A 19,439-nucleotide genomic window follows, 5' to 3' on the forward strand; every position below is an offset into this window, starting at 1 on the left:
AAGGATTATGTCTATTATTGTCGTTATGAAAATAGTGATGGAAGATAGAATGAATCCTTGTGTATTCCACAGTATTGATCTTCATTGATCCATATTTTATGTATTACTGTGAGGCTCCGTAATGTGTCTTATGTTGAGCACGATACAACTAAGTTGATTAGCTTGGTTGGTTGTTTTTTAAGATATTTTATGTTGAGCATTTTTAAACTAAATTAATTATCTTGTTTGGTTATTTAGTTATTGCTCCGTAAGTTTTCTTATGTCGAGAAATACAAATGTCAATTAAATTGATTACTTTTGTGATTAGTTTAATTGTGTATTCCAATTAGATTAATTATGGGTTCTCTTGTAATTAGTCTAGTTGAGTATTCATATATTCCATAAGTTTCCTTGTGTTGAGTATATGAACGTCTATCCTAATCATTTTCTAATGGGTATGTTAGTCATATGTTCCGTAAGTTTACTTATGTTGAGCATAATCAATTAAGTTGATCACCTTGTGTGTTTAATTTGATTGCGTATTCCGATTAAATTAATCATGGGTTTACTTGTGATTAATTTGATTGAGTTTTTGGATATAGAAAATCATTTTCATGGTTTTTGGTGTCCATTAAAAATGCTTCTTTTCTTCGAAATTAAGGTCGCTCTTGTTGTTCCCTTGGGAATGACATCTAATGGGGGAGAGTTCTTTTGAACTTGTGCTTAATGGTCATATCTTGAGGGGTGTGCGGCCGTGGAATTTTAGAGGGGTTATCTTGTATCTTTAAACTCCTTGATGAATGCTATTAGCTTCGTCTATATGATTGCATCTAAATAAGATGATGTGTATTGTTTTCTTTTAGTCATGAAATGTCTCTTACGGAAATTTCATTATGATCCCGTTCTTGTACCTTTGCCAATTTTATTGACAAAAAGAGAATTAATATGTAGTTCACACTACAAATACATATGGTTTTCGGATCATTATGTAAGGGGGAGTGGTTTCCATGTGAGATGGATTATTGACTAAGGAGGAGTGATACATATCACCTTATTATTATTGTTAAATTTGTGATACAAGTGGACTTTGACACTATGTAATAATACTACGACCCTGTATAACAATGATCGAGACCAATGCTTTCTCATTGTTATAGCTACGTATATTCAACAATGGTGATGCGAAACTTATAACCTTTGAGATCATTGGAGTACTTGGAAGTGATGAAGATTTCGATGAATGTTGAAGATTAAACATATGGAATAAGAGCTACTAATGTTTCATTATCTTTTTGTATTTCATATGTATTGATAGTTTTGTCACTAAAATTGACAAAGGGGGAGATTGTTAGAGAACTGCTCGGTCGAACTCGCATGCGTTGATATCTCAATCATGTTTGTCAATGTTAGTGATCAAAACTATAAGTCTTGATTTCTAGTATATTATAGTTAAGTCTCGGACTAGGATAGTAAGTGTAATTGATCTCAAGGACTTCATGGCGATTAATCATACAAGTGGAAGAACTACTCAAGGTGGAACTTCTCGAAAAAATGGTATGTGAAGACTTGAACTTATCTGTCACTCAAAAGTCTATCTATTATATCTCCTACTTCTTGAGACAAAAGTCGTATGCTATATATATAGACTTAGATTATACACATTTGGTATTTCGAGCCGAGTATACCTCTCCTATCTATATCTCGAAATATGTGTTGGTAAGCGTTTTTCCTTGACCATGTTTTTGTTTACCTAGTGACGCAAGTCATGATATGTTCAAGTCATCTTGAAAATTATTTTGACGAGAAATAGTATAACAACTATATAACGTTATCTAAGAATGTTTCAATGATTGGAATGAGAGTTTAGATTACATAACCAATGTTGTACATAAGTATGTTGTGGAAACACATATGTGCATAAGTCATATACTGGAAGAATGGCTAGTAGCCAAGTACGCGAACTACCGAAGTTCTCAAACCCGAGAATTTCTGCTGAGTTAACAAACTGCTTGCGTGAGCCAAGTCCGCGATCCCAGTCCGCGAACCGACGAAGTTCTCAAACCCGAGAATTTCTGCTGGAGTTTGTAAACTCTATCCAGTACCTTAAGTCCGCGAACCTAGTCTGCGGACTTGAGAAAGGTTATATATCTGAAGATGATTTCTGAACTTAAACTTATAAAGACTAAGGAATGCTTTTGCAAACCGTGGATATAAAGTTCACGAACCGATTCTTGTGAATCAAATCATCTTTGCTTCAATTGTGTCTTGTGTAGTACATGAGATTTCCTTCCAATTGAACAACTCTCTAACTAGTTCATATGAGTCTTTGAACTAGTTATGGTGAAGAAGAAAATGGTTGGTATGAAATGCTCAAATGGCTAACCATTTGGTTGACTATTGTTAAACCAACAGTGCACACGTTTGGGTACGGTTAACAAACATAGAAGGGTTCACTTCATTTGTGTATAACAAGCTAAGATTTCGATCTAACGGTTGAGATATATTAGCTTGAATCTAAATCAGGTTTTCATCTAACGGTGGATAGTGTTTGCTTTGTGAGCAAGGCGAAACCCTGATTTGAAAGACTATATAAAGGAGACATCTAGGCTCGTGCAAAACTAATCCCCACACCTTACGTGTGATACTAGTTTGCGTGCTAGAGTCGGTTCTCCTTTAACCTTTGGTTTTCTTCTTCTAAAACCAGGTTAACGATTTAAAGACTTCATTGGGCCAGACCGATACTACTTTTATCGTAGTTGTGTGATCTGATCTTGCATCTTCTATCATACGAGTACAATCAGATTGATTGGCTTGAGATTAACCTCTCCGATAGGCAAGATATAAAAAGTAATCACAAACATATTCGTCTCATTGTTTGTGATTCCGCAACATCTTGTTCTCGCTACCATACGATTAAGATTGTTGTGAGGTGATTGATTAATCTAGGCTGTTCTTCGGGAATATAAGACCGTATTATCAATTGGTTTCTGTTCACCTTGATTTTATATTAAAATACGAAACAAAAAATTTAGGGTTTTTCTATGGGAGACAGATTGATCCTTTGATAGACTTGTCTGTGTGAGACAGATTTGTTTATTGTCAAAGCCTGCGATTTTGGATCGTAGAAACTCTTAGTTGTGGGTGAGATCAGCTAAGGGAATCAAGTGCGTAGTATCCTGCTGGGATCAGAGGCGTAGGGGTGCAACTGTACCTTGGATCAATGGGAGACTGATTGGGGTTCAACTACAGTCCAGTCCGAAGTTAGCTTGGAGTAGGCTAGTGTCTGTAGCGGCTTAATACAATGTGTGTTCAATCTGGACTAGGTCCCTGGGTTTTTCTGCATTAGCGGTTTCCTCGTTAACAATATTTCTGGTGTCTGTGTTATTTCTATTTCCGCATTATATTTGTTTATATAATTGAAATAATACAGGTTGTGCTTTTGAATCAATCAATTGGAAATCCGACCTTTGGTTGTTGATTGATATTGATTGATCCTTGGATATTGGTCTTTGGCACCATCCAAGTTATTCCTTGCATTTGATTAGAACTCGCAGTTTCTGCTTGAATAAATCAAATCAAGAGAGAGATAAACCCGTTGATATACTTTTAATTGATTGAGTCTTGTTGATTCTCTTAAACGCATATTCGAATTTTTCCATACAGATTGCTAAGAGAAATATTGGGTGGTGTTGTTAAACTCCCGCTTTTTCAACATAAATTGTTTTCCAAATCTTACTCATGATTTCTTTAAAGTTAAATGTTATTCCTGCTGGGCACCCCTTCTAGGGATGATGTGCTCACCCTTTACCACTGTCAGTTTCAGAGACAAATCAGAGTTGTGCAGCGAAAGGTCCGAGAAATTGACTCCGTTAATTAGTTAACTTCTGCTATGTTTATTATGTTGTGTATTCTATTTGAAAATCAAATGACTATTGTATATGTATCATTTGAGAGGAATTGTTGTATATATTTCAGAGAGGGGATAGTTCTTGGGTTAAGTTTTTGTAGCAGATTTCTTAACTGTTGCTTAATTATTTGATTTAGATTTTTAGTGCCTCTTTATTTAGTTAATATCATGGATTAGTTAGCTGCTAGCTTAGGGGGCGCTACATGAAATTTTTCAAGTCATCTTCCAACATCTTGATTTTATCAAGAGCAACAGTTAAATCACCCTCAAGGCGTTTTTCTCGAGCGAGATAAGCGCTTTCTCTGTTGTCAAAACTTGTTTGCTGGGAGTTAACCTTGCTTCAGATTCAACAAGGTTTTCTTCCAACAAAAAATACTTTTGATAGAGATTATCACATTCAAGTGACTTCATACGCGTAGGTTTTCCTCAGAATCCTTGAGGATTGATTTGTTAGAACAAGTCGAAACATAAACACCTGCGTAACATCTTCTCAATTTCTTGTTTTCTTGATAGAGAGGAGTCATAAGAGGAGTGACATGAGAAGTTGTCATCTTCTTCTTCTCTAACGAATTCAAAATATTCCCATACTCAGAGACTTCCTCATCAACATATCTATCAATATCTGAAGCACCTTCATCAGAAAGTTCATCCAACTGTTCTTCTAGGCGTGTTTCCCAGACTTCAACATGTTTTACATTAAGAGAATGTTTAGATACTGACCTAGATGTGACAGTCCAATCCAAGCTTTGAAAATCATCTGGTAATTTATGAATAGGTACGTTATTAGAGATAGACTCGTCCATAATCAGATCGCTACAAACATAGACTTATAAGATCTTTAACGTGTTTGCCTTCTCTGATACCAATTGAAAAAGCGGGGGTCTAACAACCACATCCAATATTTCTCTTAGCAATCTCAATGGACAAACTCCAATATACTTTCTAGAGAATCAACTAGACTCAATCTATAAAAAGTATATCAAAGAGTTATATCTCTATTTCTCGATTCAATTCTTACTCAAGCAAATAGAAGTATGCGAGTTTAATTGAATACAAGAGAAAACACTTGAACGGTACCAAAGACCAATGTTCAAGTATCAATCAATTTCAATCAACAACCAAAGGTCGGATTTCCAATTGACTGATTCAAACGCACAACCTGTGATATTTCTATTATATAACAAAATATAATGCGGAAAGGAAATAACACAGACACCAGAATTTTGTTAATGAGGAAACCGCAAATGCAGAAAAACTCCGGGACCTAGTCCAGATTGAACACACACTGTATTAAGCCGCTACAGACACTAGCCTACTTCAAACTAACTTCGGTATGGACTGTAGTTGAACCCCAATCAATCTCATACTGATCCAAGGTACAGTTATGCTCTCACGTATCTGATCCCAGCAGGATACTACGTACTTGATTTCCTTAGCTGATCTCACCCACAACCAAGAGTTTCTACGACCCAAAGTCGAAGGCTTTAATAAACAAATCTGTATCACACAGAAAAGTCTACAGTAATAGATAAATCCGTCTCCCACGAATATACCTACGAGTTTTGTTCCGTATTTTGATAAATCAAGGTGAACAAGAACCAATTGATAATCCGGACATATATTCCCGAAGAACAGCCTAGTATTATCAATCACCTCACAATAGTCTTAATCGAAGCAGCGAAAAAAAATATTGTGGAATCACAAAGGATGAGACGAAGATGTTTGTGATTACTTTTTATCTTGCCTATCAAAGATAGAAATCTCAAGCCAATTATTACAATTGTAATCATACGATAGAAACAACAAGATCAGATCACACAACTACAAGAAAGTAGTATCGGTCTGGCTTCACAATCCCAATGAAGTCTTTAAGTCGTTAACCTGGTTTAGAAGAAAACAAAGGTTAAAGGAGAATCGACTCTAGCTTAGCACAACTAGTATCACACAGAATGTGGGGGGATTAGGTTTCCCAGTTGCTAGAGTTCTCCCTTATATAGTCTTTCAAATCAAGGTTTGCAATCAATGTTAGGTTGGTAACAAAGCATTCAATATTCACTGTTAGATGAAAACCTGATTAGATTCAAGCTAATATTTATCAACCATTAGATCGAAAACATAGCTTGTTATACACAAATGAAATGCACGTTTCTAGGCTTGTGTAACCGTACCCAAACTTGTACATTAGTTGGTTCAACAATAGTTAACCAAATGGTTAGCCATATGATCACTTTTCATATCAACCATATTCTTCTTCACCATAACTAGTTCAAATGACTCAAATGAACTATTTAGAGAGTTGTTCAATTGCAAAGAAATCTTATGTACTACACAAGACACAATTGAAGCAAAAACGATGTGATTCACTTGAATCGGTTCATGAACTATATATCCACGGTTTGAAATTGCATTCCTTAGTTAATATGAATAAGTTCACAAACATCGTTATTAAATATAACCTACTCAAGTTCGCGGACTGGGTTCGCGGACTTAAGTTACCGGATGGAGTTTACAAACTCCAACAGAAATTCTCGGGTTTGAGAACTTCGCCAGTTCACGGACTGGTTTCGCGGACTGAGTTCGCGGACTTATCTCATGCACTAATACGGTTCACTTGATCAACAAAGTTCGCAAACTTCGGTTCAAGGAATAAGGACTTATACATATATGTGTTTCCACAACAATGCTTATATCCTCCAATGGTTATATAATCTAAATTCTCATTTCAATCATTGAAACATTCTCAGATGACGTTATATAGTTGTTATTCACAAACCATTTTTCGTCAAAGAAATTTTCAAAGTGATTGAAACATAACATGACTTTCGTCACGACGTAAAGATGAACTTGGCTAAAGCGAAAGCTTACCAACACATATTTCGAGAAATAAATGGGTGAGATAAACTCGGCTCGAAATACCAAATGTGTATAATCTAAGTCTATATAGCAAAATGACTTTTGTCTCAAGATAGGAGATAAATAGACTTTTGAGTGATAGATAAGTTTAAGTCTCCACATACCTTTGAGTCGATGAAGATCCACCTTTTCCTTGAGTAGTCCTTCGTATGGTATGATGATTTCTATGGAGTTCTTGAGCTCAACTATAATTTCTATCCTAGTACGAGACCTTAGCTATAGTACACTAAAAATCAAGACTTATAGTTTTGATCACAAACATTGACAAACATGCTTAAGATAGCAACGAATGCGAGTTCGACCGATCAATGCTCTAACATAAACTGGTACCCATATCTCCATATCATGTAGGCTTCTAAATCAGGTGCAAACTGTTGCCAGAAAGCCCTTGTACACAACCCATAAGATCACATCAAATCAGTCTACAAAAGCATATTCTTTTACTGATTTCCCGACCAAAAATACAACCCAAACAATTTCCAACCTTGATTCACCCGTAGCCTTGTTATTCCCAGCATCTTCCATTCATTTCCAGGATTCTAACTCGAGTCCCAAGCCACATTCTTCCGATTTTAAAACCCATTTGAACCTCCTCCATATCTTAGCAGCAACTGCTTACTGTCTGCAGCATCAACACAATACAACAGCAACACTTCGACTGCAGTTTAGCTCCGAGTACCATGCTAGTAGCAACCCATTGTAAACAACCCATTCTGGCCTCTTCTCCATTGAGATTTAGTTCTGAAACTCCACCAGGTTGCTACACATTTGAACCACAGCTCCACAATCACACACAAATTGGATATCAACAACTTGTTTCTCTTCTCGAACTTGCACCACATAACACCAGAATCAAAACCCTTGGAAATCTCCAGCTCTCAGTAGCACCATATTTATATTGCACACTGCACCATCCAACCTTGTACATCACCACCAGCTATACCAGCTCATAGTCAGTTCACACTTTAAACGACATCATACTCCCTTTCCGTTCTGCCAATTCCATCTCTACATTCTTTGTAACTCCATGTGCAGCCATCTCCCTCTACACCAGTACCAACTTCAATTATGCAGCTTCATTAGTAAAAAACGCACCTAAAACCATCACATCCATATTAGATACGAGCCCATTAATCAGTGGAAGCAAACACCTGCAATACCATGCCAGCAACCACAAGCCAATACCTTCACAACCATTATCCATTGAAGACAACCATTCAGTATCTTCCTTGTTTTCTCCGGTTCAGAACTTCTCATAGAGATCATAACACCAGTCCAGACCCATAACAGCTTCCTCCTTCATATCTCAGCAGCACACTGGAGAAATCTTCTTCTTCGTTCTTCTCAGCATCAAAGTCCTGTCCTTTATCCACAAAACTTCTACAATCATTGGTAACAGCATACTCTCTTCCTATCTTTCCAGCTCAATTCCAGGCCACAGTCTTCAGGGTTGAAAACCCATTTCAGCTCACTTCCTTGCTGTTCTTACTCAAACTCCATAGCACCATCAACTATCTTATTGCCTTGTAGCGACACAAATCCATCACATTCTCCTCGCAGAAGCAACACAACCTCTCTTCTCGCTGCCTCGGCTAACACTTGGTTCGAAACACCGTGATAAATTCTACATCTTAGCTCAGACAATCATGGGAACATTTGTTGAGCACAATGCAGTGGTATTGCTTTGCATAGAGAATCACCTTCATTTCCTCTCCATATCCCTGCATAATTGAAACTGAAACAAACCCATATACAACCATTAATTCATAATCTCGTTCATTTGTAAGCCTGGGAACAAGGAAGTCAACACCATCTTCTCTTCTTCAAATTGAACAAGCCATCAAAACCCATTGTTTCAACAACCTCAGATCCCCTTTCTCTACTGATATTGTACCACCAGCTGCCCATACACATCCAGTTCAACCCAATTGAAATTCTAACCTAGCCGAAACATCAATCATTTAAGCACAATCTCATCGTCCCCACTCTGAGCTGAGAATTTCTTAAAACCCATCTCTCTTGAAACAGGAAATGAGTCTTCATCTGGAACATTGGTTTCTATGGAAACCTAATTTCTCTCTTGCACATGTGTGACTCCCTTGAGGTGAAGTCCACTCACAGTTTTGAGTTATTCTTTATTATTATTTTTTTATTTTTTTTATTATGTTTTTTTTTTATTTTTTATGAAATGAAATGCACTCCATGAAATGTCCACATGACCGCCACACAAGTTCCGCTTTGGTGTAACCAAATTGAAATTACGATGGGTTCATGTCTTGGGAATTTTCCTGATACATTTAAGAAAACAAAATTAGTGGTGCTTTTCCTTCCTTTTCGCAACTTCAAGCCATGATACCTAAAAACAAAGAAATATGCGTAATATACAAAATCCAAGAGAACTAAGAAGAAAAGTGTAAGAAAGCGTTACTAAAATTGGATGTTTTAGACACCTATAAAATTCCCCCACACTTCATCTTTGCTAGTCCTCGAGCAAATTAAACTAATCTAATATATAACAACTCCTTTTCATCGAGGCTACGATTACTTTTGACAAAATGCAACAAGCCTTTGAACCCCTAGGCGTCCCTAGTGGACGAGTTATAGTCTCGTGAGGGTTTACTAGAGGTCTACCTACAAAACCTATACTCCAATTAATAGTTTCTTTTGAAAAATAGAGAATGAACACTAAACTAGCTATTTAGTTGGCATTTAATCCCGACTCGGCTAATATATACACCTCATCGTTTTGTCTACATCAATTTTTTTTTTATGGAACCCTTCCCCCAAACTTAAACATGACATTGTCCTAAATGGAAAATGGGCTCTAAGATATGATTCAAGAAAGGGCATTCCTAATATGATGCAAGCATGATAAAATACAAGAAAAACTAAAAACTAAAAAAAAAAAATGAAAGGTAAGGTAAGAAATACGATACAAGTGGGTTTCCTCCCTCTAAGCGCTTGGTTTAAAGTCATAAACCCGACTTTCATCTCCAATTACTCCTCCAGAGGGAGTGGATCACTCAATTCTATGACTTCTTGATTCTCAGTCACAAATTGCTCATAGTATGGTTTTACTCGATGGACGTTCACCTTGAAAATCTTCCCTGTATTGGGACTATAAAGCTCAACGGCACCATGAGAAAACACATTAGTAATAACAAATGGTCCAACCCAACGGGACCGAAGTTTACCGGGAAACAACTTAAGACGAGAATGAGATAAGAGAACTTTCTGCCCTATAACAAAACTTTTCCGAGAAATCATCTTGTCATGAAAAGCTTTAGTTTTCTCCTTGTAAATGCGCGAACTTTCATATGCATCATTACGGATTTATTCCAATTTATTAAGTTGAAGCTTTCTTTGTTTCCCTGCAGCATCTAACTCCATGTTGCACGTCTTGATGGCCCAAAAAGCTTTGTGTTCAAGTTCTACAGGAATATGGCATGGTTTTCCATAAATCATCCTAAACGGGGACATTCCAATGGAAGTTTTGTATGCTGTCCTGTATGCCCATAAAGCATCATTGATTCTAAAGATCCAATCTTTCCTTGTAGTATTCACCATATTCTCTAAAATGGACTTGATCTCCCGATTAGAAATTTCAGCTTGTCCACTTGTTTGCGGATGATATGGTGTGCTAACTTTGTGAGTAACGTTTTATTTCTTGAGAAGAGCGTGGAAGGATCTCTGAAAATGGGAACCTCCATCACTAATCACTACTCGAAGTGTGCCAAACCTAGAGAATATTTGTTCCTTCACAAACTCACAAACAACTTGAGAATCATTAGTCTTGGTGGCTCTAGCCTCCACTCATTTAGAAACATAATCAACGACAAGAATAATATAAATATTCTCATTCGAATTCAAAAAAGGCCCCATAAAATCGATACCCCAAACATCAAATATCTCTACAGGGAGAATCAGTGTTAGTGGCATTTGATTTCTAGCACCTAGATTGTCGGTTCGTTGGCACCTATCACAATCTTTACAAAACAAGTATGCATCTTTGAATAAAGTGGACCAATAGAAACTACTCTCAAGAACCTTGAGAGATGTCCTTTTGGACCCAAAATGGCCTCCACAAACATATGTGTGACAGAAATTAAGAATAGATTGAAACTCAGAGTCTAGGACGCACCTTCGCATTATTTGGTCTGCACAATGCTTCCATAAATATGGCTCATCCCATGTATATTGCTTGGACACTTTCTTGAGTTTCAATTTCTAGAATTAGACATGGTAATAGGTACTTGTCCCATCACCAAGTAGTTCACAATATCAGCGTACCATGGAGTTATGTTATCCACCGCAAAGACTTGCTCATCCGGAAAACTATCATGCAAAGGAATTGCTTCTTCGGATGCAATCAATCTACTCAAGTGATCCGCCACGGTATTCCCACTTCCCTTCTTGTCCTTAATTTGGAGATGAAACTCTTGAAGAAGTAGAATCCATCTAATGAGCCTTGGCTTAGCATATTTCTTTGTTAGTAAGTACCGGAGTGCAGCATGATCTGAGAAAACAATCACTTGCGTACCCACCAAGTAGGATCTGAACTTTTCAAGTGCAAACACTATTGCCAAGAGCTCCTTTTCAGTGGTTTAGTAGTTGATTTGTGCGCCATTGAGAGCTATAGAAGCATAGTAAATGGCAATAGAACTTTACCATCTCGCTGTCCCAACACGGCTCCAACAGCGTAGTCACTAGCATCACACATCAATTCAAATGGTTTGCTCCAATCAGGTTGTTTGATGATGGGTGCAGTAGTCAACAACTCTTTCAAGGTATCAAAACCCTTCTTACATTCCTTGTCACAATCAAAGGTAACATCTTTTTGCAAAAGTTGGCACAGGGGCATTGCAATCTTAGAGAAATCCTTGATGAATCTCCTATAAAAACCTGCATGGCCAAGAAAAGAACGAACCTCCCTCACAGTTGCGGGGTATTGTAAATTTTTAATCACATATATCTTAGCTTTGTCCACTTCTAACCCCCTAGAGGATACAATATAGCCTAGCACATTATCATGGTTCACCATAAAATGACATTTTTCCCAATTAAGCACAAGATTAGTTTCTACGCATCTTTTAAGAATAAGTGTAAGGTTATCTAAGCACTTGTCAAAAGAATCGCCATACACACTAAAGTCATTCATAAACACTTCTATGATGCCTGCAACATAATCTAAAAATATGTTTACCATACAACGTTGGAAAGTTCCAGGAGCATTACACAAACCGAACGACATACGTCTATACGCAAATGTGCCAAATGGACAAGTAAATATCGTCTTTTCCTGATCTTTCGGAGCTATGAAAATCTGATTATACCCTGAAAAACCATCAAGAAAACAATAGTGAGAGTGTCCATCCAATCTCTCAAGCATTTGATCAATAAATGGTAAGGGAAAATGGTCTTTTCGGGTAGTAGAATTCAGCTTCCGGTAATCAATGCACACTCTCCAACCGGTCTGAATTCTAGTTGGAACTAGGTCATTATCTTCATTTTTCTCCACTGTGACACCGAATTTCCTTGGAACGACTTGGACAGGGATTACTCATTTGCTATCGGATATGGGATTGATAACCCCTACATCCAACAACTTCAGGATTTCTTTCTTCACCACTTCCATCATTGGAGGGTTTAAGCGACGTTGAGATTACCTTGTTGGTTTTGCCCCCTCCTCAAGAAGTATTCGGTGCATACACATGGAAGGGATGATTCCCTTGATATCTGCAGTGGTCCACCCTTTGGCAGACTTGCATTCTCTTAACACACGAATAAGATTCTCTTCTTGCACCTTGGTGAGGTTTTTGGAAATAATCACCGGTAACTCTTCCTTCTCACCTAAATAGACATACTTGAGGTGATCTGAAAGAGGTTTCAATTCAAGGACAGGTGCTTGAAAAATCGATGGCAAGAGTTTCTCATTAGTACAAGGTAAGGAAATATAAGAAACATCATTTCTAGGTGAGAGTTCTTGTAATGCAGCAAGAGAGCAAATAACTTCTTTAAGCTCATCACACATTTCTATATCACTTTCATGTCATCATGCTTTGCACAATCTAAACTCTTCATTATGGATTTCTCTAATGCATCATCACCGTCTAACTCAAATAATTGTTGAGACAAAGAATCTATCACATCAACCGAAAAACAGGAATGTACGTCACTAGGATATCTCATAGCCTCAAAGATGTTGAAACTTATGGGTTCACCGTCAAACTCCATACTTATTGTGCCTTTAAAGACATCAATTTTAGTTCTAGAAGTTCTCATGAATAGTCTACCCAACAACAAAGGTGTACACGATGGTGAATCTTCATCCCTCATATCTAGAACATAAAAATCTGCAGGAAAAATAAGCTCGTTAACCTGCACCAAAACATCTTCCACAACCCCTTTCGGGTAAGTAGTGGACCTAACAGCAAGTTGAATAATAATTCCGGTATCCTTAAGAGGACCAAGGTCTAATGATTCATATATTGAGGCAGGCATAACATTAATAGTTGCACCTAAGTCTAGTAAAGCAGGATCAAACCTGGTTGTACAAATTATACATGGTATAGTGAAACTACCGAGATCCTTCAATTTTGGTGGAAGTTTCTTTTGAAGATACGCGGAGGCATTCTCACCCACATACATAACTTCATTACCGATCAATTTGCAGTTGTTACCGCACAATTCCTTCAAGAACTTTGCGTAGAGAGGAACTTGCCTTATCGCCTCAAAGAGTGGTATGTTCACTTGGATATTCTTGAAAATCTCATAAATCTCCTTGTATAGTGTCTCCTTCTTGGACTTTGCAAACCTACTAGGAAAAGGAGGAGAAGTGACATTAGTAGAAACAAGAGGTTTAAAGTTAGAATCTGGTACCAAATCAGCCTTGTTAGCGGCTGTTTCATCCTCTTGGTGCTCCAAAACAGATTAATGGTGCTCCGGTGATGTTGCCGGTTTCTCTACTTGCTTTCCACTTCTTAGCTCAATAACATTGACGTTCTCCTTATGGTTCAACGGTTGTGAAGGAAGTTTTCCAGACCCTTGTGCCTTGAGTTGATTCATGTCACTAGCCAGTTAACTAATTTGGTTTTGCACATTTCTCATAGCCATCTCGGATTTCTGCTGGAATTGGTTGAACCCTTGCACTGACTTTGAAATCTCTTGCATACCTTGCATCATAAGAGCAAACTTTTCATCTACACTTGTTCCCTGAGATGCTTGTTGTGGTCTTTGCATGAATTGGTAGCCTCCTTGTTGATTGAAAGTAGGATATACTGCAGCTTGCTTGTTGGCGTAACTGAAATTTGGATGATCTCGCCAACCTGGATTGTATGTGTTGGAGTACGGGTCATATCTCGGCCTTTGATGATTCTGGTACATAACATTTGCGTGCTCCATATTGCCTTCACGCGATGGAACAATCACTGCAGATATTTGTTGCATCATCCTCTCCATATTACTCATCCTTTGTTCCATATGAGAAGCTTGACCAACCTCATTCACCTTCTTGAAGAGAGTTTCTGATCAGGTGGAGTATTCTTGCGAATTAGATGCCATATTCTCAATGAAAGCTCTTGCTTGTGCGGGTGTCTTGTCAACTAAAGCTCCACCACTTGCTGCATCAATCATTGTCCTATCATTTATCAAGAGTCCTTCATAGAAATATTGGATGATAAGTTGCTCCGTGATTTGGTGATGTGGACAACTTTGACATAATCTCTTGTAACGCTCCCAATACTCAAACAAAGTCTCACCCGCCCTTTGAACAATGCCACATATCTCTTTCTTGATTTGTGCTACCTTGGATGCGGGAAAGTACTTCTCAAGAAAAAGTTTCTTCATACCGTTCCATGTAGTAATACTACCTGCTGGGAGACTATAAAACCACTCCTTGGCCATATCCTTAAGAGAAAATGGGAATGCTCTAAGCATAGCGTTATCAGTTTCAACGTCTTTTGGTTTCACACTTACAAGTACCATGTGGAATTCTTGGAGATGACGGTTTGGATCTTCCCCTGCTAAACCATGGAACTTGGGCAATGAGTTGAGCAAAGGAGGTTCCAAATCAATTTCTTCCTCCAATTGAATACACAAAGGTTGAGTGTTCAATTGTGGTGATGCAAGATCCTTGAGTGTTGCCATAACTACTTGTTCTTCCTCTTCTTCTAAGTCTGCGAATTCGCTTGATGTTGAACGAGGAAGCGGAGTGTTAACCGCTCCAAATAAGTCCTTTAGTTGAGTGCCGGATCGAAGACGGATACTAATAAGACTTAGTCTCCCCTCTTTAAGCATTCACCAAAGAAATAGTACCTGAAAATAGGATTCTCAAAAATTGTATTAGTAATCTAAAAGTGAAACAAAAAGCAAAAGAAAAGCTAAAAATAAAAATAACAACTTAATACTACCACTGCCTCCCCGGCGGCGGCGCCAATTTTGATTAGGTTGTCAACCTATCAATGATAATTCTCTTATGCTACACAAATCTATAAAGAGTAGTGAGGCAAGTTGAGTTCGTATCCACGGGGAGGTGTGAGTTTTAAGTTGCAATTTATTACAAATTGTTGTTGTTGAAAGACACAAACTTTTAAGATTGTAAAGATTGTAATTCAAATTATAAGATGGAATTGACTAGAGATTCATTTGCCACTACCAAACAAGATATTATTAATCATACAATTTCTACTTTCAATAAATTTCGATTGTTAACAACTTAAAACAAGTTATAAGCTCAACTAATCTTTAGATTCCTTAAATCACCGCATAGAATAAGTTCTCTAGCGGATTCTAATCAAATGAATCACCTAAAATAAGCTCTCTAGGTGTAATTCAATCAATTGATAAATTTTTGAATCAAGTTGCTCCTAGCCACATGTTCGTAAGCTCGACACGTTAACCTAGCGTTATCTTTTACACACTATTGCATACAAAATCCCTTTGCGACAAATAGTCACCGCTAATTATGTAAAGATTACTCTAATAATTACAGATCAAAGTTCTCAATACTAGCATTAGATTTGCATACGAGTTACTTAATTGCGCACTTAGATACCAAGCATACTTCTCATGATCATATAAACGGTAAAAGATAATCAACCAAAGAATATTTATGAAAGAATAACTTGCTTGAATTGATTAATAAAACATGCTTGGAGTTTTGAAATCCTCCCCAATCAATAAGATTATTAGCTACTCATAGTTTTGGTTTAAGCACAAAAATATATTGAAAATAAATAAGGTTTCACGGCTTAAACAATTGCGAAAGCAAACCACTGTGAGATACTAAGCAGCTGCAAGAATCTGGTCTGGAACTGTTGCTTTTGTGTAGCTTCTCTTTCAGGAATTCTCTCGAACAGCTGCAGACAAAACACTGGTGATAAAGAGGTAGCTTTTCTCTGTATTATGCGCAGCTTTTATATCTTCTCTGCCCTGTAAAATCGTGACTTGATGCATACCCACTTTCTTGTTTAATATTAACTCTAAAAATAACCAACAATCACGGCCATTCAATAATCATCCGCACAGATAGTACTTGTGCCCTGTTTTCTCGGCAAGAAACTCTTTTCATAACTGAAATAAACTGGTACCCATATCTGCATATCCTGTAGGCTTCTAAATCAGGTGCAAACTGTTGCCAGAAAGCCCTTGTACACATCCCATAAGCTCACAACAAATCAGTCTACAAAAGCATCTTCTTTTACTGATTTCCCGACCAAAAATACAACCCAAACAATTTCCAAACTTGATTCACCTGTAGCCTTGTTATTCTCAGCATCTGCCATTCATTGCCAGGCTTCTAACTCGAGTCCCAGGCCAGAGTATTCAGATTTGAAAACCCATTTGAACCTCCTCTATATCTTAGAAGCAACTGCTTACTGTCTGCAGCATCAACACAATACAGCAGCAACACTTCGACTGCAGTTCCACTCAGAGTACCATGCTAGCAGCAACCCATTGTAAACAACCCATTCTGGCCTCTTCTCCATTGATTTTTAGTTCTGAAACTCCACCAGACTGCTGCACATTTGAACCGCAGCTCCACAATCACACACAAATTGGACATCAACAGCTTGTTCCTCTTCTCGAACTTGCACCACATACCACCAGAATCAAAACCTTTAGAAATCTCCAGCTCTCAGTAGCACCATCTTTATATTGCACACTGCACCAGCCAACCTTGTACATCACCACCAAGTATACCAGCTCATAGTCAGTTCACACTTTAAACGGCAGCATACTCCCTTTTCGTTCTGCCAATTCCATCTCTACATTCTTTGTAACTCCATGTGCAGCCATCTTCCTCTACACCAGTACCAACTTCAATTCTGCAGCTTCATTAGCAACCAGCCCACCTAAAACCATCACATCCATCTTAGATACGAGCCCATTAATCAGTGGAAGCAAACACCTGCAATACCATGCCAGCAACCACAAGCCAATACCTTCAAAGCCATTACCCATTGCAGACAACCATTCAGTATCTTCCTTGCTTTCTCCGGTTCAGAACTTCTCATAGAGATCATACCACCAGTCTAGACCCATAACAGCTTCCTCCTTCATATCTCAGCAGCACACTAGAGCAATCTTCTTCTTCGTTCTTCTCAGCATCAAAGTCCTGTCCTTGAGCCACATCTACAAGCATTGGTAACAGCATACTCTCTTCCTCTTTTTCCATCTCAATTCCAGGCCACAGTCTTCAGGGTTGAAAACCCATTTCAGCTCACTTTCCTTGCTGCTCTTACTCAAACTCCATAGCACCAGCAACTATCTTGTTGCCTTGTAGAGACACAACTCCATCTCATTTTCCTCGCAGAAGCAACACAACGTCTCTTCTCTCTTCCTCAGCTAACATTTAGTTCGAATCACCGTGATAAATTCTACATCTTAGCTCAGACAATCATGCGAACATTTGCTGAGCACAATGCAGTGGTATTGCTTTGCATAGAGACTTACCTTCATTTCCTCTCCAAATCCCTGCACAATTGAAACTGAAACAAACCCATATACAAACATCAATTCATAATCTCATTCATTTGTAAGGCTGAAAACAATAAAGTCAACACCATCTTCTCTTCTTCAAATCGAACAAGCCATCAAAACCCATTGTTTCAACAGCCTCAGATCCCCTTTTTCTACTGATATTGTACCACCAGCTGCCCATACATATCCAGTTCAACCCAATTGAAACTATATCCTAGCCGAAACAACAAGCATTTAAGCACAATCTCATCGTCCCCACTCTGAGACGAGAATTTCTTAAAACCCATCTCTCTTGAAACAGGAAATGAGTTTTCATCTGGAACATTGGTTTCTATTGAAACCTAATTTCTCTCCTGCACATGTGTGACTCCTTTGAGGTGAAGTCCACTCACAGTTTTGAGTTATTTTATTTATTTATTTATATTTTTTCTTTTGTTTCTTTTTTCTTATGAAATGAAATGCAACCCATGAAATGGCCACATGTCCGCCACACATCACATGACCGCCACACAAGTTCCATTTTGGTGTAACCAAATTGAAACTATGATGGGTTCATGTCTTGGGAATTTTCCTGATATAAAACATTTAAGAAAACAAAATTAGTAGTGCTTTTCCTTCCTTTTCGCAACTTCAAGCCATGGTACCTAAAAACAAAGAAAGATGCGTAATATACAAAATTCTAAGAGAACTAAGAAGAAAAGTGTAAGAAGGCGTTACTAAAATTGGATGTTTTAGACACCTATCATTGCTATGGTATATGCATGATGGAAAAGGAAAAGAAGGAGAAGTATCCACCAAAAGACTCATCAATACAAATCATTGATGCTCTGCAGTTTTTACCTCCCAAGAAGAATGGGAGACATTGGGGGTGAGCCAAACGTTCGATCTGTCTTGTTTGGTTACACGTCATCATGGGATGCTAGGGTTTGTGCAGCAATGTTATTAAATCAAATTTAATGCATGTTATTTTAATTTTATTATTATGGATTGTTAATTGTAATAACCAATTTTTTTTATTATTTGTAGTTTCCTGATAAAGCGGTCCCCAAACTAAAGCACCAACAAGGAAAGTTTTGGTCGTTGGATAGAGAGCATCCATACGTGTTATCCTTGGTAAAAACTTCGAGATTATGGTCTGGAACTGAGGCTTTGCAGAAGATCTATGATGTTGTAACTGTTTATGGGTTTAGAGAAAGATTCTGGCCCGAAACCATGACTTTTTTGTACTCCCGTTCGACAAGATGACTATCATTCCGGATGATGCAAATTATTGGTCTTTCTTTGGAAGGAAATGATATGTTTGAGGGTTTCAACATTTCTATTCATTTTGAAGAGCTTTATGTCTTGGCAAAAGACTGTCTTGGGTAGGGAAAACTTGAAACGGGAGAAGAGTTTAATATAGGTAGCGGAGCGTTTCCTAGAGCTAAAAGGCCATTCAATATACCAGGTTAGCGTCATGAAGATGACAAAGACGATTACACATGGTTCATTGGATGGAGAAGTTTGAGGATTCCGGCCCCAAGACTGCTAGTGGACATGTGGTGATGGACGGAGCAAGAGACCGACATATAACTATAGCTTACTTGTTGCACTCTCTTGGCACCGTCTTTTTTCCCGATTTCTCGGAGAATAATTTGAATGTGGTTGAAGTCTCTTAGTC

At 37.9% G+C, this 19,439-nt stretch overlaps 1 protein-coding gene across 1 annotated transcript; it reads right to left on the reverse strand.

Moving 5' to 3' along the window:
* Positions 1–12,832: 12,832 nt before the first annotated feature.
* Positions 12,833–14,257, reverse strand: LOC113334710. Its single transcript, XM_026580901.1, has 2 exons — positions 13,972–14,257; positions 12,833–13,710 (listed from the first exon to the last, which is right to left on the reverse strand). Exons 1-2 carry the CDS (start codon positions 14,255–14,257, stop codon positions 12,833–12,835), a joined length of 1,164 nt encoding a protein of 387 aa, XP_026436686.1.
* Positions 14,258–19,439: the final 5,182 nt, after the last annotated feature.

Source organism: Papaver somniferum, unplaced genomic scaffold (assembly GCF_003573695.1).
Source record: "Papaver somniferum cultivar HN1 unplaced genomic scaffold, ASM357369v1 unplaced-scaffold_137, whole genome shotgun sequence".
NCBI lineage: Eukaryota > Viridiplantae > Streptophyta > Magnoliopsida > Ranunculales > Papaveraceae > Papaver > Papaver somniferum.